This window comes from Euprymna scolopes, chromosome 8 (genome assembly GCF_053919585.1).
Source record: "Euprymna scolopes isolate OS-2025 chromosome 8, ASM5391958v1, whole genome shotgun sequence".
Taxonomy (NCBI): Eukaryota; Metazoa; Mollusca; class Cephalopoda; order Sepiida; family Sepiolidae; genus Euprymna; species Euprymna scolopes.
This window is the reverse complement of record NC_136489.1, coordinates 145,936,908-145,960,023: the sequence shown is the minus strand read 5'-3', so window position 1 is coordinate 145,960,023 and position 23,116 is coordinate 145,936,908. Positions and strand designations below refer to the sequence as shown.

General features: G+C 34.6%; 1 protein-coding gene across 6 annotated transcripts in view; it reads left to right on the top strand.

Moving 5' to 3' along the window:
* Window positions 1–22,825, top strand: part of LOC145283817 (L-seryl-tRNA(Sec) kinase-like) — a 115,249-nt gene extending 92,424 nt beyond the window's left edge. For all 6 annotated transcript variants that reach the window (XM_080132905.1, XM_080132906.1, XM_080132908.1 and 3 more), the window contains 2 exons: window positions 16,544–16,719; window positions 22,100–22,825. In XM_080132905.1, the coding sequence (XP_079989031.1) occupies window positions 16,544–16,719; window positions 22,100–22,290 (367 nt within the window). In that variant the 3' untranslated portion in view covers window positions 22,291–22,825. The remainder of the gene's footprint in view (window positions 1–16,543; window positions 16,720–22,099) is intronic.
* Window positions 22,826–23,116: the final 291 nt, after the last annotated feature.

The following is a 23,116-nucleotide window of genomic DNA, read 5'->3' as shown; positions in this document are numbered from 1 at the left end:
AAACAAAATTTTATTGCATATCATTCTTCTAAAGTATCCTCACATCCAGATTGCATTTTTTCAATTCACCAGCTGTGACAATCAAGCTTTAGTAGGGTGTATTCCAATTCTTGTTTTAGCTGTTCATTTAAACCTGAAATCATAAAACTTGGTCAGTCATAAGACTGCAATAACATACTGCAATAACATACTGAATTTTTCAAGAGTCTACAACAATTTATTTAATTTTAAATTTAATTTCCAGCCTTTTTTTGTACAAACATTTGCCTGTTCAAAAAAAGTCTGGAAACTTATTGAAGGCACCTCTTAAATATCCAAATGTTCCATTAAAGTCAGTAACAAAGTGAAGATTATTAATTTTCTCTCCCTAACTGACCAATTATTTTTTTCAGTTTTTTGATCTTACTGGATTTCAGGATTTCAAAAATCCATCTAATCTGGTGGAGTATCCGGCATTGTTACTTGAAATAACGATAGAACAATGACAGGCTTGCTATGTCTCTTCTGTGGGAAAGAGGTTGCAGGGTAGAGAAAAGGGCATCCCCCACCAAGCCACGGAGTCTATTTTGTACTCTGTCAAGGCAGGATAGGCTGTTTTTAGCAGCCCCCGCCCAGATGTGGCAGCAGTACTCCATCTTTGGACGTACTTGGCTCTTATATAGATGGAGAATTGCATCATAAGTGAGATATCTTCTGGAGCGGTAGAAGGATCCCACCATTTTCCCAGCAACCTTGGCCACAGATTTGATGTATGTGTTCCATTTAAGATCAGGAGTAAAGGTCAAACCCAGGAGCTTATCAAAGCAAGAGCCATCCATTTCAATTGATGCCAGATGGGGATCAGAGCGTTTATGATGTAGAGATAGGAGCTTGGTCTTAGATGCATTAAAGGTAACCAGCCACCTCTTTCCCCACTGTACCATGCGCTCAAGATCAGAGGAGAGAGAATCAGAGAGAACATCATCATTTACAGCCTTTGATGTGTTACCATAGATGGTCATGTCATCAGCATAGATGTCCACGAAAGATTTTAGCATGTGTTTTGGGAGATCATTGATGTAGATCAGGAAGAGAGTTGGGCCCAGTATGGACTCCTGAGGGACTCCAGCATTAACACTGTGGGCCTCTGATTTCTGCCCATCAACCACTACTCTTATGAGCCTATCTGAGAGAAATGACTTAATGATAGAGAAAACATTTCCAGTTATACCGTAGCTGGAAATCTTGTGTAGTAGGTCTTTATGCCAAACCTTATCGAAGGCCTTTGATATGTCGAGAGCAATTGCCCTAGAAATGAAGCCTTTGTCAAGAGATTCACTAATCCTATGAGATATAACCGTTAGCACATCTGCTGTAGATCTAGCAGAGTGGAAACCATATTGCGTGTCGCTAAGAAGGTTATTTCTGCTGAGGTGGTTGACTACTTCTCTATTTATTGTGGATTCCAGCAACTTACTCATGACACACAGGAGACTTATTGGTCTGTACTGAGAGGGGGATGACTTATCTCCTGAATTCTTAAATATAGGGCATACTGATGAGGTTTTCCAGGGTGTTGGGAAGCACTTCTCCTTAAGGCAACGCTTAAACAGTTTGGAAAGTATGGGGGCAAGTTCTGGTTGTAATTTTTTTAACACTATAATTGGAATACCGTTGGGACCAGTTGCTTTACTGGAGTCAAGGTTCTTGTTTAGCTTGGCGACCTCATGCACAGATATTTGTATGTTGCATAGCGTGTTGTCTGTTATAGGAGGGAATATGGGGAGTTGATGGCCTTCGTCACACAGAGTAAAATTTGCCGCAAAGTTTTTGGCAAATAGTTTGGCCTTGTCGGATGCTGTCAAGATGACCTCTGGTCCATTGATAATGGTTGGGATAGAATGCACGTTTCTGTTCAGGATCCTATTTGCTATTTGCCAGAACTGGTGGAAACCAAGCCGCTGCTCAGCTACTTTGGACTTAACGGATTGCGCATATAGTTCTCTTGCATTTTTTATTACTCTTTTACAATGGTTGCTGGCGGTTCTGAAAGCAGCTTTAGTTTCAGTGCATCTATTACATTGGTAGCTATGGAAAAAGTGATTTCTGTGTGCAATGGCAGCAGCACATTCGGGGGAGAACCATGGCTGGCTGTTAGGTTTTTGTTGGAATATTTTGGATGGTATGAATTGGTCTATGCCTACAAGTAACCATTCGGTCAGGTCTGATACTATAGAGGACACATCCTTTTTAAACATGGAATGGAGAGGGAGATCAGATATGAATGTACGGAAGCTATCCCAGTCCGCCATAGAGTATCGGTATACAGTACGGTGGAGAGGTACGTCTGTAGATTTATTATATTTCATTTTTATCTTAACTGATACGACGCAGTGGTCAGAGGATCCCAGAGGAGATAGAACGGAACACGAGCATAGCTCAGGGGATGTGGATAGAAAAAGATCTAGAAGACTTGTGAACTGACCAGTACTATCGGGCACATGGGTGGGCTCGCGGATAATCTGAGTGAGGTCATAGGCAATGGCAAAATCATGACAGAACCTCCCCTCATCATCAGTCTTATTTGAGTGGGTCAGCCATTCCACATTATGGATATAGTCTTCAGAATAAAATTATCCAACAATCAGCTGGTATGGAAACCTGTGGTTATAAGATTTACAAGATATTACTGGCAGTAATATTCTATAAGTATTATCCCACCTAAATAAGAATTGTTCAATATACAAGATAGAGCAAATAAATCAAATTTTAGTCATTCAATGAATTAAAAAATTTATGACGTGGAATGTTTGAGTTTCAGATCAAAAGATTTTTATTATTCTATGTAAGACAAAGAATACATTTGAGATATTTTAACTCCTTATCCTATAGGGTTTCGATGTCTACCATTTCTTCAGAGGAGAAAATAATAGCAAATAGCAAAACAAGTGCAGCAAGCCAAAAGACAAGACAGAATGCACAAAATAGTTCCACTAGATCCTAGAGACCCAAGCACTGTCATTAAACACCTCTGGAACACAAGAAAACATGTAAGAAGCTTCCCCACCAATACCTGCTTCCTTAAAATGCCCCATCTCAGTGACAAGATCACAACGGCTATCCGCAGAGAGGGTCTCAATATACAACTAGCCCATTCTGGACCATCCTTTAGACAGAAGCTTTCTAAACGCAAGCATAATGAGGACCCATCACCATGCACACTGACAAATTGCCCCGTATACCTCACAACCATCTGCCACCACACACACGTAGTCTACAGACTAGAATGCTCTGCCTCCGGAAAATTCTATGTGGGCAGCACCATGAGACCCCTATACATAAGAATCAAGGAACGCATACAAACACAAGCATCATCATTCCACAAACACCTCAACACCTGCAGAAACACTAATATATCTATTAAAGTCAATATTTTAACCACAGAACGCAATATTGGGAATCTTTGCATAAAGGAATCATTACTAATATCCAAATTATGGACAGACCTCAACAACAGACTGTAACTTGGATCTTCATTCATTATATAACTTTACATAAGGCTCCCACCAAAGATTTACCATTACAACCCTTACCCATTTGAACAGGTACACCACCACACACCGCTCATACACCAACTCAGAGTAAAGACAGGGCCTTACTACAAGCCCCCTCCCATATAAATTATATATATAAAAAAAATAAAAGTAAAAGAAATTTAATAAATAAGTAAAAAACAGCAATATATATAAAAACAAAAAATAATTAAAAAATAGTTAACTGAAGTAACATGAACCAATTAAAAAAAAACAAAAAAACCCTTTGATTTAAGCTAACCCACCTATTCAAACCAAAATAACACTAACAACAAACACAAATAAATTAATAAACAATAACAATAAAGAATTAAAGGAAAAAAAAAAATGTCCCATCTATTACCACTTATAGTTTTATGAAAATAAATAAACAACTCCCAAGGAAGGTCAATCCAGTGCCCCCCTTTCCACCTATCTTTGTATCTCTGACAACTGCAACATTAACCTAAACACTCCAACAGCCGACTAGGAGCACACCATCCCGCACCTCCCCCCTACTCTCTCACATCCCACTCCTACTTCTATCCTTCATAAGCTAACCAGCTCCAGCCTACTAGAAACTTTTTGACCTAGATACACCAAGTCAATCCCACCTAAAACATATCAGCAAGAAAAATAAAAATAATAATAATAAAGACAACTAAATAGACAGAGAATATACAAAATTAAAAAGAGCTCACACTAAAGCAACAAGTTATATAAAAAAATAGATAAATAAAAATAAATAAATAAATATATATATATATATATATATATATATACAAAAAAAATTTTTTTTATAAAAAGAAGGAACAAAGAAACATGTTAATCACCTAATCAGACCGACCATACATAAATCCCCTCCTTACATTTACTCCGAGGCTCCACACAGCTATCCAACTTCTGCTCCATCATCTAGCATGCTTTGAATCGATCTATCACGTCTACCATTTGAAAAGGGAAGTTTTTCCAAAATTAATAATGGACATTGTCGCAGATATAGCAAGTAAGACATTTGTATCCAATACAACTGAATAAATATATGTATATATAGACATATATGTATGTACTTATTGATTTGTAAATCGCCACTTGTTTTTGTCTCCTTTCACCAACAGCGACTATATTTCATTCTTCGCATTGTGATAGCCTTCTAAATCTCTACTACATATACATATATATATATATATATATATATATATATATATATATATTTCTGTGGAAATATTCTTTATTCATTTATATTTCCTTTTTATGTATACAAATCCTTATTAAAGAAGCTCAGAGTAATTACAGAGGATATAATGAATGAATGACAAAAGTCTATATTCCAAATTTTATGATGTTGACCATCTTACAATTTATTCCTTCAATTCATTTGTCACTTACAATTCTTGACAATATCTGTTTCCTAACACAAAATAAATCACTTAATTATTATAGCAATCAGTGAATCTATTTTGCCCTTAACTCATCAGAAGAAGTAGCAACAATCAATCCACCAAAAGGAAATAAAATTAATAAGTTTCTTCTGATAAGTCAGACCTTTGACCACCAAATTTCTGGCTGAAAACTGTTTAAAAAGATTTTCCCAAATCTCAATACCCCTTATGTCAAATCTCGAGTCTGTAGACTGAAAATTGACAGAGTAGTTTTGTAGGGAAATATGTACACACACACACACACACACACACACACACACACACACACACATACACTATCACATTTATAGATATACTTTTTATTGGTTTTCACAGAAACATTTAGGTATTATTATAGATTCATGAGTGTGTTTTGTTTATAAATAACTAGATACATCATCCGGCAATGTTGTTTTTACAAAAGTTCACTCATGCAAAAGTTCAGTCATGCAAAAGTCCTGGAAAAGCAACATTACCTGATGATGTTTAGTTATTTATAGCAAGTTGACTGAAATATAGTCATGAATGTGTAGCGATGCCTAGATGTTTATGTAAAAACAAATAAAAATTAATATTTTGCTCTATTTTGTAATGAGAACTCTTGTATAATCTTCATTAAATTCATTGGATATTTTATTTCTGAATAATATTAACCTAGAATAAAATCACACAGACACACAAATATTTGTAAATATAATGACACGTCAGAATGATAAAATAAAATCTAAAAAGTTTTGTTTATGTATATTTAAAATAAATCACATTTATCTCTCTTCATTAAAAATAGATTAGAGTTAGGTCCCTTAATTTAATACAAAATGCTGAAACTTGATATCTCTTAATCCTTTTCCTAATAAAAAGTACTGGAGAATTGGAACATTTTGGTATAAATGTAAATATCTTCATAGCCATGATAATTGAACTTTTGAAAATTGGTGTGACTTGGATATCTGCCTGGTTAACAAATATTGAAAATATTAAAAAAAAAAAAAGTCATTGTTTTTCAAGTGTTTCTTATTAGACAATCTTTAAAACTAATTTTTGAAAGCTTGTTAGAAATTTAGTTTTTTGTGTTACTCTTCACCATTTACACAATTTTTTCCTCACGGACATATTTAATATAAAAAAATATAGTTGAAAATAGACAATACTAAAATGTCTCCATGATATATCAAAGAAGTGTCTGTGTAGATTTTAAAGAGTAAAAAACTTAAACCAAATTTAATCTAATTGATATCAACCAATTCATTTGCTTCTCTATAAAATGCAAAAAATGTTTCATTTAATCGTGCATTATTTATAGACAAAAGCAAGATATTCTCCTCTTTTCATTTTTTTAATTGAAGATTTTATTGATTTTCAAAATGAATTCATGATTAAAATTAAATATGATTTAACAATATTAATATTATTTTCAAAGCCAAGAATTCTCAAAAATAAATTTAGTTCTTCTAATTAAACCTATTTTAATCAGGATCTTCTCATTAAAGAACTAAAAAAAACTATTGTTTTTAATCTTTGAAATACTTGTCTTTCTGTTGAAAAACTACTACATTGATTATTAAAGCAAGAAAAATTGTAAACTATTCCAGGCGATTTAATTTGAAGAGAAAGCAATACCACAAATGAATACTATCATCTATCAGCAATTATTTGGAGCGAATTGTGTGAGAGAAAAACTAAAGTAGGTCAGTTTATTTTTATGCAGAAATAGTAAATGTGGTTATCTTTGTCTAAAGAAATGTGATCTGAATAACTGCCCTTATGAAACATTTAATGCAGGTAAGATGTAGATGATTATTTAACATAGGTCCACATACTCGTATCATATGTTGGGTCACAATGACTACCACTGTTTATTCTAGTTTGAATTCATTTTCATTTAAAAATTCATAAACTGTAACATCTGTTAAGAAATTTTTCTTGCATAGTTAAAAAGAATAAATTTCGTTGCATTTATATTTTCCTTATTATTATATTATATAATGTATTTGATATATATATATATATTAATGAAAACAAAGGGATGTAGTGTTTACCTGATATATGCAATGGTAAATTTCAAACTAGTTTAATCCCAACCGAATTAAAAAAGCTCAATACGCAATAGAGAGTAGAGCTTATTATAAGAGAAAGAAAATTAAAACTGTAAGTTGAACTTTACAATCAAAATTTATTGTTCAACTGAATACTCCAAAAAAAAATTTACAAAGTCCTTATTCCGCAGAGTTTCAAAGGATGCTATTCTTATTATTCTTCTCATCAGAGGACATAAAGAAATCAACAAATTATATTTGTAGCAATGCTAGAATTTGCTAGTTAAGGCATTAAGTGAAACTGCAATTTATTGTAGTTATAAGTTGCCAAGTAAAAAAAAAAATTTTTAAATTGAAAAAATGTTGGATATGTAAAAATCTGATATAAAAATAAACCGTGCATAATATTTCAGCTTGAATGAAACTCCTCTCAAGTTGATCAAAAATGCAAAATAGTTATTTAGATAGAAAGTATTCCAAAATAAGTCCAGCGTGACAATGCATATAATCCGATTCGAAAGTTTTCAAAAAAGCTGAAATAATGAAACTTGTTTTTTCCGGACAGTGTAGTAGTCCAAAGAGAAGTCTGTCCCTAGTCAAATGGGACCTATTAGTAAAAAGAGAGAAATCCAATATGACAACCTTCATAATCGGCTTACTTTGAAAAAGTGATTTCAAGCGGGGGGGGGGGGGGTCAGTCTGTGAAAGCTTGTATTACTCTGACCGGAAATTGTCTAGACAGAATGAAACAGACCTTTCTATAAAGTGTTAAATTCGATGTCATTATTAAAAGAAATTGTAGGAGTGATGATTATAATTTTTTAAGTAAGGCTGTCAAAAAGTCATGATAATGATAAAGATGACAAAATAATAATAATAATAATAATAATAATAATAATAATAATAAATGCAAAATAATTCTAATAATAGTATAGTCAATGATCATGGGTAATAATAATAATAATAATAGTAACAAATGTAGTAATAAGTATAAAAAATCTTTTTAGTAATAATGATAAAAAATGAATTTAAAAAAATATTATATATATTATATAAAAAAACCAATAAAGATAATAATATTTATAATAGCAGCAACAGAGATAGTGACACGAATGATTATGTCAATCATATACCAATATTGATAAAAGTAAATATACAGATATATACAAATACACATATATTTCTCTCCTATATATATATATATATATATATATATATATAGGAACAGACAAGACAGTTCACTGTAGGAAAAACTACAATCATAACATGACTGGGCTAGCAACTCAACATGTTTTTCCCAAGCGCTATAGACACAGAAACACAGCAATACCCCCAAGGGATCTCGAGAGGGGAGGAAATGAGAGCCCTATCAGGACGAATACTCCAGACACAAACCAAGCTTCGCCCCATCAACTAACAAACATGATATGCCCCTGCGGCAGAAAATGTAAAAACTTGCGCAAACTAAAAATACATCAGACAAAGATGAAGTGCATTGCAAGCAGCGGTCATCCACAACACTCAGGAGTTTCCCCTGGTGTGAGATGCAGGAGGGGCAGAGTCAGGAGGCACACCACAGTGCTCTGACCCCCCCCCCCCAAGTGGCAACTGTCTCGTCTTGCAAGGAAACAACAAATACACTTCAGAATAAGATGAAATGGCCAGCTGTAGTTGACACAAACGCCTGGTAGGACTTCGACACTGACGTCAGCAAGATCCTCACAATAACACTTAACGGGTTCGCAAAAATAATATTAAGTTCCCAGTAGAAAGATTTGGAACCCAAAAGAAAAAAGAAACGATTCCTGTTACTGAAAACCGTAGACAGAATAAGATTAGAACCCACAGAGCAGAATTAATTCCTTCCTGTAGCAGCTTTTCCATACTAGTACATACATAGTGGATTGACCCACCACCTTCTGATATTTATGCTCTATCTCTTATTTGTGATTAAGAATCAAACGATTTTCGGAGGTGTCTGATGGTTTATATTGTCTGAAGTATGGAGGTTTTATATAAGTATTAGGGCTTGACATGACTAGTCGATTGATCAGATCGGGCCTATCCAACCACCCGTCTAGCCCAGTTAAGGGCCAAAGTGGTGTGTTGGGAAGTGGGGGTGCTAAATCCTGACCTCCAAGTCTTTCAACTGTCACGATCCTGTCCTAAGGCATCAAGAGTCGCCACCTACAGCCAACAGGTGGCTCCATTTAGGGAATTTTACCCTCTGCAGAGGGGCAATCAGCATATTATAATGCTCCACTGACAGGGCCATAGTAAATAAGGGGGGAAAAAAGAGAAAAGAGGGGAAGGATGGGAAAAGGAGGAGGGGGATATTTTTGTTTCTTTGTTTGTTAAGTCACTGCAACCACTATAAAAAGTAATAAAGAAAGCAAGAGAGTTGTACGCTCAGTCCGTCAAGTCCAAAGTAGCAGCTTGGTTCTTATGAGTTTTGGCAAATAACAAATAGGGTTCTGAACAGAAACGCATCCTCCATCCCAACCATCAGCAATGGAACTAAGGTAATTTCATCTGCATCGGACAAAGTCAAACTATTTGCCGAGAATTTTGCAGCAAATGCTACTCTATGTGGTCAGGTATCCCCTGTATTCTTTCCTGCGTCTGAAAACATGCTCTGCGACATTCAGAGTGTCCAAAAAGTTATTGAAGGATTTTTAACTTAAATAGATTCTGTATTTTTGATGATATCTTTCTGTGATTTTAACACAATCTAACTAAGACATTGGACAATTTTTTAAAAACAATGCAAAATTCACACAATCTTTTTATGAAAAGTAATATCTTTTAATTGTTGCACATTTTCAGCTTCGCATATTTGTGTTCTTTCCAAAACTTTATTCATGACAGATTGTAGAATCTCTGGATTGTGATTTAACTTCCTCATTTCATTCCTGTTGTTTTCCTTCAATTCTTGCATGATTTGGGGTTTTGTTAACATAGATTCTTTCTTTAAGATATTCCCACAAAAAAATTACATGAAAATGCTGTCGATAAGCTCTTTGAGTCAAAACAATTGAGCCTTGATTTTGGTAAAAAAAATGTACCAACTTGCATACGTTGTTCAATGCTATAGTTATCCATAATTTATTTCCAAAATATCATCTGTAAAAATCTGAAATAGAGAAAAAAAATTATCATCAATGGTAAAATGACAAAGATTTTCACCCGTCAGTGACTTTTTGGACACCCTGTACAAATAAACTTATCAAAAACCTGAATAAAGCAACTGGCCCTGATGGTATTCCTCAAAAAACTTCAACTGAAACTAGCCCCCATACTTACAAAGCTGTTTAAACATTATCTTAAGGAGACATGCTTCCTAACACCCTGGAAAACCTCATCAGTCTACCCCATATTTAAAAATTCAGGCCATCGGTCATCTCCCTCTCAGTACAGACGAATCAGTCTCCTGTACATCATGAGTAAGTTATTGGAATCTGTGTTAAACAGAGAAGTGGTCAACCACCTCAGCAAAATAACCTACTCAGTGACATGCAATAAAGGTTTCCGTTCTGCTAGATCTACAGCTGATGTGCTAACAGTAATATCTTACAGGATTGGCGAATATCTCAACACGGGCTTTATTTCTAGGGCAATTTTTCTTGATATATCAAAAGCTTTTGGTAGGGTATGGCACAAGATTTTCAGTTACGGAATAGCTGGAAATGTCTTCATAATTATTTAATCATTCTTCTTTGATAGGTTCATATGAGTAGTGGTTGATAAGCAGAAATCAGAAGCTTACAGTATTAATGCTGGTGTCCCTCAGAGTTCCATCCAAGGCCCAACTCTCTTCTTGATCTTCATCAACGATCTTTCAAATCACATTCTTTCATCACTTGCAGACATTTATGCACTACCATCACTTCAAAAGTCGGAAATGGTCAAGATCTATCTGATTCTTTCTCTTCTGATCTTGAGCAATGGAGAAAAAGGTGGCTGATTAATTTTAATGCATCTAAACCCAAGCTTCTCTCTTTCCTTCATCAATGCTCTGATCCACATCTGGCCTCTATTGAAATGAACAGCTCGTCTTGAGTAGGCTCCATGTTTAGATAAGCTTCTTGGTCTGACCTCTCTTGATCTGAAATGGAACACATACATCAAATCTGTTGCCAAGGTTGCTGGAAAAATTGTTGGATCATTCTACCATTCCACTAAGGATGTGTTGAAATTTTCAACAGGTTATTTTAAGGGGTGAAGATGGAGCGTGACAGGGGAGGGGGTAATCTTTTTAGGCGTGGAAACAGAAGTTGCTCCCAAACTATATGTCCTGAATAGAAGTGTGTGCTCTATCCCAACTATCATCAATGAACCTGAGTTAGTCTCATCAGCATCAGACAAAGCCAAACTTTTTGTAGCTAATTTTACTGTATACGATCAGGGCTGCCAACCCCCCATATTCTCTCCTGTGTCTGAAAACATGCTATATGATATAAAAATATCTACACATGATGTTGCGCAGCTAATCAAAAACTTCGATTCCAGTAAAGCAGTGGGCCTTGATGGCATTCCTATGATAGTGCTCAAAAAGTTTCAACCAGAACTAGCTCCCATACTTACAAAGCTGTTTAAAAGTTGTCTTAAGGTGAATTGCTTCCGAACATCCTGAAAAACCTCATCATCACTTTCTAAAATCATTCATTTATGCTGACGACACTAACATCTATGGCAACACTTCAAAGGCCATAAACGACCAAGTTCTCTCTGATTCTCTCTCCTCTGATCTTGATCATGTGGTGCAATGGAGAAAGAGGTGGCTGGTTACTTTTAATGCATCTAAAACCAAGCTTCTATCTTTTCATCATCAAAGCTCTGATTCCCATCTGGCATCAATTGAAATGAATGGCTCTTGTCTTGGGGAGGCTCCATGTTTCGATAAGCTTCTAGGTCTGGCCTTTACTCATGATCTGAGATGGAACATGTACATCAAATCCGTGGCCAAGGCTGCTTGAAAAATGGTGGGATCCTTCTATCGCTTCAGTAGATATCTCACCGCTGATGCAATTCTCTACCTGTATAAGAGCCAAGCACATCTAAGGATGGAATACTGTTGCCATATATGGGCAATAACTGCTAGAAGCAGATTATCCCTGCCTTTATAGAGTCCAAAATAGACTTCATAGCCTAGTGGGGGATGCCCTTTTCTCTTTCATGCAACTTCTTACCAACAGAAGAGCTCCAATCTATGGTCCCCCTCTGGCCTGACTTTTACAAAAAACACTCATCTAACTGAAACTACTATTAATAATTTCCCCCACACTTTATCTGTGCCTAAACCTAAATGTAGATTCCATGAATAAAGCTTCTTTCCTCAAACTGCATGCCTTTAGAACTCTGTTCTGTTTTCCTGCTTTCCAACTGACTACAATATGGTTGTCTTCAAGTCCAATGTGAATAAGTTCTTCATGAGCCGTTCCCCTTAAGTAATCCAATTTACCAAATTTCTACTACTAACAAATGACTACGACATTTTCCCATTGATTACTGTACATCCTTATCCTCAAGTGGCCTCCAGGCCTTGATAAGTTTCATCCTTGTTTTATTAAAAAGTTTCATTCTTGGTATTTTTTAAGGTTAAAGACTAATTTCTTAAAAACCTTGCCATAACATTTACTTCTTAATTAAGAAAAAAAAATGTTGCCAAACTTCTTTTTTAAATGTTTTCATCTAATGAAAATATTGTGGGTTCGTTGGTTTTCTCTTAATAGTTGCATAAAGATTATATTTTGCATTATTAATGTTATCAACTGTAGTTATGCGATTTTGTAATCCGATTGAAACAAAGCAAGTTTTACAAAATCCCTCTGGATTCCTGTCATTCGAGCAATACATCAAATTGTATTTAGGGAATCTCGTAATCTTTTTTCCACATCCTTAGATTGAAGCATGTTTCTTTCACAATATTGGAAAACTGGAATTGTCATTTTCAATCATCTACATCTGAGTTAACTTGGGCGCACGGTATGTGGGTTTGTATGCCATGGATTCATATTATAGCTTGGTTAGCAAGATTTTAATGATATTTTGTGCTTCGGATATATCCTCAACAATTGCAATTCATGTTATGTTAAACATCAAAGATTTCACTCTTTTTTATATTAATACTTTAGCAATGTGAATACTCATGAAATTATTTCATATTTAAATCATAAATTTATTTACAAAGATGATATGTTACATTTTAAGGTGAGGTTTTAATACCCAAAACATAAAAATATGTGTCATGTTTAACTGAAAGTTTACTCAATAAAATTATATTTGGTAATTCTCAAATAATTTTTGTCAGCTGTCTGGAAGTTGTGACACTTATCCAAGTTTTTTTTTTTTTTTTCAAATTACTCACTTGCACTCTATATTTCCCAGGAATTCATGAGAATATCATGTTTCTGTTCTTAACGCAGAACTCCATATTAACATTTTTATGTTATTTTTGTAATTTCTAAAATAAAGTAAGACAATGAATGGATATCCAGTGTGAATGCTGGTTTCATAATATTCTAAAATAATTACAACTGTTGCATTTTTTGTAAAATTTTACTCAAGAAAAATGTTTGGTTTTGGTAAAAACTTTTGTTTTCAATTTGCATTTCTGATAAATGATAATAGGAATCGATAATCGAACACTAGTAACTCCAAATTAAATTGAAAGAAAATTTGAATATTAAATCCTTTCAAAATTTAATACTATTAAAACTAATTTGAATTTTCTGTCAACATATCAATTTCAATAATAAGTGATCTTTTCTGTTGAAAGAAAAATGCAGATATTTTATCAAAAATCATTAGATTTTTTAAAACTTCTTTTTATTATTAATTTTGTGTAGTAAAATATCCATTAGCATTATTATTAAATAGATATTTAAATTTTATTACTTTACTCATTTTTAGGTATGTGTTCTCCTAAATAATTTAAAATGTTTTTTTTTTAATTACATTTTCACCCCAAACAAGGCACATTGCCACTTTGATGTAGGGGGCTACTATCAGGGACATAAGCTACAAGGGTACTATGTAGGGAGTTGGGCAGCAAGATGTCGGTTCACGTTACACTTGAACTTCTGCATGTCAGTATAGTTTGGGAAGCAGGGACCCAGAAGGGAATTCCAAAGTTTAGCGGTTCTGGGGAAGAAACTACTGGAGTAGAAGGCTCTTTTACCTCTAGGGATCTCTACTGTTAAGGGGTTGGATTTAGATACTTGTTGAGTTTGTCTGGGGTATTTACGTCGAGGGGGTACAAGTGCTTGCAGTTCGTTGAAGCATTCACCATTAAATTACTTATAGAACAGGCAGAGGGATACAACATTTCGTTGATGGGACAAAGGCTGAAGCTTAGATGACAGTTCAGGACCTATCAGGTTGGCGACTCTCTTTTGAACCTTGTCTAGGAGTGAGAGACTAGTAGCAGATGCACCAGCCCAAATATGACAACAATACTCCATGCATGAATGGTGGTCTTATAAAGGTACAGGATACGTTCGGGCGTTAGTAGCTTTCTAGCATGGTAGAGAAAACCTACCTTCTTCGCAGCGGTCCTGGCAATGTTCTCAATGTAATTGTTCCAACTCATGTTTTCTGTGAACGTTAGGCCGAGGAGTTTAAAGATGTACTTTCAGATAAAAAATCTTTGGCCATGGCTATTGGTGGTAGAGAAGGTTTCTTGTAATTATTGAAGGAAACAAGTTTAGTCTAGGCAGCATTGAATGTGACCATCCATTTCTGTCCCCATTCCACTACAGATCAAAGGTCATCCTCTAGTGTTTCTGCCATTTCTTTAGATACGTGTTCATTTGTTTTCCTGTTGTGTCTGTTATAGAGCATGGTGCCATCAGCATATATACCCATCTCACAGACAATTTTGTCAGGGAGGTCATTTATGAATATTAGGAATAATAGAGGTCCAAGGATAAACCCTTGAGGCACCCCCGCATTTATATCATAGATGTATGACCGTTGAGGACAACCTGGATTTTTCTCTTATCTTAGAAGGATTTAATTATGTTAAGTATTCTTCTAGTGATACCGTATGATCTGATTTTCCTGAGAAGACCTTCATGCCATACCCTGTCAAAAGCCTTAGATATATCTAGAGCTACCGCTCCACCCTCCCCTGCTTTGTCCAGTGAATGTTATATATGTTCAGAGATTACAGTTAGGATGTCTGCTGTGGAACGGGCTTGCCTAAATCCATATTGTTGGTCGGTCAGAAGTTTAGCATCTGTAAGGTGAAGGACTAGAGCTTAGTTAATTATGGACTCAAATATTTTGTCGAAAAGTGGGAGGAGGGTAATGGGGCGGTAATTTACTGGGTCAGTTCTTTCGCCAGAATTCTTGAAAACTGGTACCACAGAAGCAGTTTTCCAGCAGTCCAGAAAGCAAGATTCATTAAGGCATTTGTTGTAAAGTTTGGAGAGAACTGGAGCTACATTGGCGGAGTACTTTTTTAATAGCACAGCCGGGATGAGATCAGGTCCACATGCTTTTGCAGTGTCAAGATTTTTTATGATAGTATGCACCTGAGATTTTCAAATTGTCTAGTGTGGCGTCTGTCCTCAAAGGAAAGTCAGGGAGGGGGTGGTTAGCAGGGTCCAGTGTGGAGTTGGAGGCAAACCGACTGGCAAGCATGTTAGCCTTCTCGGTTGCTAAGCAAACAACCTCATGATTGTTGGATAGTGGAGGAATTGTTGATTGCTCATTATTTACTACACTGTTGTTTAAATTGTCTGATTACATAACAATCAAAAATAAGTATTTATTTTCAACCAATGATAAATTAGAAACTTTCTTGTCTTTTAAAAACGTTTCTTTTTTACTTTCAGATAAAATGTCCATCATTATTATAAATATTTATTTTTATTTAATTTTTATTAATTTAATGATTTCTTTTCCCATTGTCTAATGACAATGGGAAAAGAATCTATGCCGTTAACAATTACTACACTACCACCTTACATTCGTTAACCCTTATCCTTGAGTGGATTTTGGGCCTTGATCAGTTTATGCCCTTGTAAAAAGAAAAGGTAAGTACATACATATATATATTGTGATTTAGAGTAAGTCAAAGTAACTTTTTCAGCTTATGTATATATTTGACTATAGACAGCTATGTTTAAATATTAAGAAACAGCGATTACAATGTTTTCCAACACTTATGATAGCTAGATGTTATGTAAATTTATCAAATACGTAATTATTCTATTTGCATGTTCAATGGTTCAGTGTGCGTAGATGACATAGCATAAATTGATCAAATGTACAGATATCAAACCCCATTATAAAAAAAAATCACCATCAATATATTATAGTATTTTCCTTTTTTTCTTTTAAGCTGTATTACCTAAAGAGGTCTCTAGTTGCTAGTAACCAGCTGACTGAAATACACTCATGAATATGTAGCGACTTATTATTTCTTATATAAAACAAATAGAAAGTATATTTTACCTACTTTAGTATTGAACACTTTTGTATTAACCTTGTTATAAAACCAATTCTAATTTTGATTATTTTTTTGCAGAAAAGCAATTTTTGACTTGGTGCAAAAATCTCTGAAGAACCCAGCACCACCATTTCAAGATTACACAGGTTTACATGAAGAGCAGGAGAGAAACCGAAGACAATGTTCAGCAAGCAGCGTGCATCAAGTGGACCAAATTCTTCGTCGACTAGTGTCAGAAAAAATGGCTTCTATAGGTAAATTCTTGCTTAAAACCTTTTTTTCTATATATTTAAAAAGAAAATACAACTTTGTTATGTATAGATCATGGAATTGCATTCATCTGCAAAAGATCTAGCTAATTTGCATATTCTTTTAAACATTCATTCTAATTAATTCCCTGTTAGTTTTTTCGGTTTTCTTATGAGAGTATCATCTTTAGTTAACTATTACGTGTAATTATATTCATGCAGATATTCTACATGATTTATACTTGCTTAATATTTGCGTAAAAAGCTTATAGTAAACACAAACCTCTTTTTCTATATATTTATATATGCGTATATATATTAATTGAAAAATTTTGCCTACCAAACTTCTCAGACATGAAACGTCATATATAGGGTATTCAAACCCATGCAAAACTTTATAGTTGGGTTTTATCTGGGGAAAATTGGTGCAAAAGTGTAAAAATGAAAAAAAATGAAATTTGCCTGGTGAGGGTTGAATGACGGCATTACGAATATGCATGCGTAACATAATAGCTATTGGTTCATGTTTAAATTATTAGCCTTGCAGCAAACATGTCTTCATGGCTCAGGCATCAACGTCAAAAAAAAAAAAAAAGTAAATCATAAGCTAAGCTTTTTATATGTATGTTTCACAAAAACTTTTGACAGAGGTGATGGATTTTCATGATATTAGTATCATTTTGAAGGTCGACCCTTCGGATGACAAATATTGAAAAATTAGCCAAGAACATTAATTCCTTCACCCTCAACTGGGCACTTTTCTACAGGGTGGGGTCACTTTTTTTCACCGATATTTTCGAAAGTCATCACATCTTTTCGATTGTCTCACCTTAATTTAAACCTACACACTTCAGGTTTGGCGATGGGCGCAAGAGCTAATGCATCACGTTTTTTTTTGCTCAACCAACACCTTTACACACACCTCCACTTTCTTTTTCACCTTCGCGTCATGGGTTCGAGTCTTCCTGCCTATTACAACTTTTTTATTTTTTTATTTTGCTCAACATATACCTACAAACACCCGAACAACACCAGGCACATCTATAACATAAATCTTACCTGTCTGTTTAAATGTATTGACAGAGGCGACATATTTTCACAAGATCAGTATCGTTTTGAAGCTCGACCCTTCGGACGACAAATATCAAAAAATTGACTAAAAACATTAATTCCTTCACCTTCAACTGGGCACTTTTCTACAAGAGAGGTTGCTTTTTTCGCCGATATTTTTGAAAGTCATCCCCTCTTTTCGATTGACTAGCCTTAATTAAAATCTTTGCCACTTCCGGTTTGGCGATGGACGCAACGGCAAAGACGTCACATTTTTCTGTTTTTTTTTCGCATTCTTTTTCTCCTTCGCAGTACGGGTTTGAACCTGCTTGCCTGCTACCACTTTTTTATTTTTTTATTTTTTTTATTTTATTTTATTTTTTTTTGCTCAACACACGCGCAACGCCGGGCACCCAGGCTAATCTATAACATAAATTTCACTTGTCAGTTTAAATGTATGTATGTCTGTCTAAAACTTTCGACAGAGGCGACGGATTTTCACAAGATTGGTATTGTTTTGAAGTTCGACCCTTCGGACAACAAATATCGAAAAATTAGCCAAAAGCATTAATTCTTTCACCTTCAGCCGGCACTTTTCTACAAGGAGGGGGTTGCTTTTCTCACCAATATTTTCAAAAGTTATCACGTCTTTTCGATTGACTAGCCTTAATTTAAACCTTCGCCACTTCCGATTTGGTGATGGACGCAACGGCAAAGACGTTACTTTTTTTTTCACATTCTTTTCCTCCTTTGTGGTACATGTTCAAGCCTGCCTGCCATATAGCAATTTTTTTATTTTTTTTGCTCAACACACACCTCCAAACACCCAGGCAATGCCGGGCACCCAGGCTAGTATAATAACAAGTACAAAATCTGCATTAATCAAAATATCATATTTAAGCGTATTTTACGACCGGGCAATGCTGGGCAGCCTGCTAGTATTAATGATTGTACAGATTTTGTTTCCTAGATGTAAATCTATTGAAACATCTGTATTTATTAAAGAGTGCTTGATGAATGAACAGAGTATGTTTATAATATATTTAATAGTACAAACATTATTGGCTACACATGTGTATACATGTTTCTGCAGGGATTGCTAATTAGAGATCTTGCATCATCAGGCCAACAGTACTTCTGGTATGCCCAGTCCAAAAACACTTTTTTTGTATATAAAAAAGGAATATAAGAAAAAGGGTACACACTGTCAATAAATAACGAGGACTTTCACTTTCAATGAATAATATTACAAGGACACTACACTATCATTATTCGAAATTAATTGAAGAAAATAAAACCTCTATAGTTGAATTTCTATAACTTGTAGTTTTTCAATGCTTGACAGAGAAACTTGAAATGATTAATTTCAAAGATCGTGAACAATTATTAACCATCAAACTCTCAATTGACAATGAGTGAGGAAAAGGCCAAAAGACTTGAAATTACATGGCTAAATATGACGTCAAGCAAGCCAATACATGATAACACATGACAAGGTGAAAAAGACCTTTCCTGCTGATATAAATTTCACATTTCATCTTGTTTTGACAAAATAAAAGCGAATTTGCAAAATGTTGCATCCCTTTGCCTGTTTTACAAGTATTTTAATGGTAGATGTTCCGACGAACTACAAGCCTTGTACCTCCTCGACGTAAATATCCCCGACAAACCTCACAAGCAGCAAAATCCCACCCCTACACAGAGATCCCTAGATTTAAGAAAACCTTCTACTTTAATAGTTTCTTCCCTAGAACTGCTAGACTTTGGAATTCCCTTCCAAATTCCTGCTTCCCTGACTGCACTGACATGCAGAAGTTCAAGTGTAATGTAAACAAACATCTTGCTGCTCAACTTCCTACATAGTATCCCTGCAAATTAAGTCCCAGACAGTAGTCCCCTACATCAAAGTGGCACTGTGCCTTGTTTGGGGTGAAAATGCAATAAAAAGAAAAGTTTAATTTCAGAATTATTTTCACCAATTTTTACTTGTTTTTGTTGATTCATGTTGTTTTTGATTAAAAAAAAAAAAAAAAAAAAAATCTGAGGAGGAATACCAATTTATTTCCTTTAGAGTAGTTTATACGTAATTCCTTATTTGCATAGCTCCTCACAAGGAGAAAGTTAGACACAACTCTGATTAATGCAAAGGTTTTTCACATGATCATAATGCTACAGAAGGTTAATAATTACCACATCTGAATGAGTTGTAAATAACACGTACGATAATGACATTATGAAAACAGATTTTTTCATGCAATTAAAGTTTTTTCCTTCACAAATGATTTTAGAATTATTACTCACTAGTTCTCACGCATTAACATGTTTTAACACAGATCGCTAACTGGCAAAAACTGGAGACGTTCTGAGAAACACATCTACACCGTAATTTCGAGTACTGTTCATTTCTTTTAATCACTGTTACAAATATCTTTGCATTCATGAAATAGCTGATTATTATCGAGTTTTTGCCAGTAATTTCCATTGGCTGCGTGCAGAATTTGAATTGTGATGAACTGTCATCATGATTCGTTGTGTTATTCGATAAACGTCTGAATTGTTCCTTGCTTCTCAGTCTTCCCGACCTCCCAAGCATTTTATGACCAATTATTTTTTGTGCAACGACATTTTTTTTGGGGGGGGGGGGGATCAGATTGTTTTTTCCTTTTTCTTAGATATCTTCTATATCGGCAGTTTCAGTTCCTTTGATTTTTTTGTAATGTTCTTTGAGTGTTCTGTTTGCGCAGTATTATATATTATCCAAAATGTTTAAAATCTCACTCACCTAGTGGTTTTATAAAATGCAAAAAAAAAAAAAAAAAGCGTTTTTATTTTATTATAATACTAGCGATGGGTACCCGGCGTTGCCTGGGTGTTTGGTTTTGGGTAAATCAAAACTCCAGGAGGGGGGGGTTAAAATAAAAAAAGTTTTGGTAGGTAAGTATGAGGATCGAACCCGAACCCGAACCCTTCAGGCAAAGTTGGAAATTAAAGTGTGAAAGACAAAAACGTGTGACGTTAACCATTGCACCACCGCGACATACTGACAGAAACACGTTTGAATTTATTTAATTACTTAAATTGGCAGGTCCACGTTTTAATGACTTAATGAGGTCAACTTTTGACTGCGGGGTAGCATTTCATTTAGTGCGGGAATGCTTTTTTTTTCCCCCCAAGACGTTGGGGGTAGGGGCAAACATTATAGGAAAAGGCCTAACCTACATGATGCGAGCGAAAACTGTTGTATATTTATCTTCCCGAAGTCGAGCAAATTAAATAGACAGGCGAGCTCTGTTGTTAACTCTGAGATATTACAATTTACATGTGATATAAAAAGTTTTAAAAACTTGTTAGGCAACCGACCGCTTCTCTGAAAAAAGCCTTTCTTGGACATGCACAAAAAGCGAACATACATTTTCGCTTTTATATATATCGAGGGTATAGCGAGGGGTACCCGGCGTTGCCCGGGTGTTTGGAAGTGTGTGTGGAAACTCCGGAGGGAGGGGGGGTTAAAAAAAATATTTTGGCAGGTAAGTATGAGGATCGAACCCGAACAAAGGCAAAGTTGTAAATTAAAGTGTGAAAAAAAAAACGTGCGACTTTAACCATTGGCCCACCGCGAGATGTTAACGGAAACACGTTTGAATTTATTTAATTACTTGGATTTGGCAGGTGCCCGTTTTAATGAGTAAATGAGGTCAAGTTTGACTGCGGAATTTTTATTTTCCCAAGATGTTATAGGAAAAAGACTACCCCACATGCGGCGAGCAACAAATGTTGAATATTTATCTTCCCGAAATCGAGCAAATTAAATAGACAGGCGAGCTTCATTGTTAACTGTGAGATATTACGATTTATATGTGATATAAAAAGTTTTAAAAAGTTGTGAAGCGACCGACTGCTTCTCTGAAAAAAGCCTTTTGTAGACATGCAGAAAAAGCGAATACACATACATACATTTTCGCTTTTATATTTATAGAAGATTTATTTCCCTTGTGACATAATACAAACTTTTTTCCTTTCCATGTTACCTTATTTATACCAATGTGATGAGATGGTTTTTCATCATTTTGTGTTTGAATAGGATTGTTAAACTTATTGTTGTTTTTTTTTGTTTTAAATATCAGTTTTTTATGCTATAAGTTGTTTTCAAGTAATGTTGAACAGATTTTTTTAGGATACCCTAAAATTAATGTTACCCGATATATTTTCATTTTTCATTATTGAGACTAAATAAAAGTTTGTAATTAATTTTCTTTATTTCATTACACAGAATACTTGTATTGTGTTTATTTCAGATATCAGTGCCAATACATTTAAAAAAAAATTTTTTTTTTAGATATCAACATTGGTGGAATCGAAAAAAAGACAGCTGCCTGTTATTTGAGGGAAACTAGAATGAAGGTTTTGTCAGATTTGAAATCTGGACAACTTTTGATTCCAGCTGAAATAAATATCCAAGATGCTTCCAAAGATCCCAACAGTCCCTTGTACAAGTGGCTGGATGGCCTATTTCAAAGTTATAAATGAATTTGGGAGAAACTCAACAGCAATGTCTTAATTTGACAAACTGAGGATATACAAACGTGGATTATTAATTCAAGTAATTAATTTTTACAAGAAAACTTAAAATTAAACAATATATTCCTAAAGTGCCAAAAAGGAAAATGGTTGGTATGCAACATTGTCATCATTTTCAAGTTTAATGTGAACAAATACTAGTCAGTCATCTTAAATCAAATCTTTTTCCATTCACTGTTTTCAATCTACTCATTATTTATCATTCAACTGAAAATCCCATTAACACTTATCCTTGAATAGCTTTTCGCTTTGCTAAGTTGTGACTCATGATTATATAAAAGAATGTATCCTCTGTGAAATATTCCATTGCAAAAGATTTTATGAACTTCAACATTCAAGAAAAATGCTGCAAAGAGCAAAATAAATGCAGATTCCCAAAAATGCATCAATCCCTTTACTAACACAAAGAGTAAAAAAAGACAAAAAAAACTTGCTGATTATCAAGAGTTTTTTTTTTGATGAACAATTAAATGATTTTGATTGATTTAATGTTTCTACTTGTTTTCTTAATAAGGTGAGGAAGAAATGTAATACTGACCAATCCTTTTATTAATTGCATCGGGTTTGGCATAGTGCGTCCTTCAGCCACCAGGTGTGACATGGTGAAGATTAGCTACTACTACTACTACTATTGCTAAAACTAAAAAAAAAAAAAAAAAACACTTACAGGGTTCAAACATACTTGACAAAATTGCAGGTAGGTAAGTATGAGGATCGAACCCGAACAAAGGCAAAGTTGTAAATTAAAGTGTGAAAAAAAAAGTGCGACTTTAAC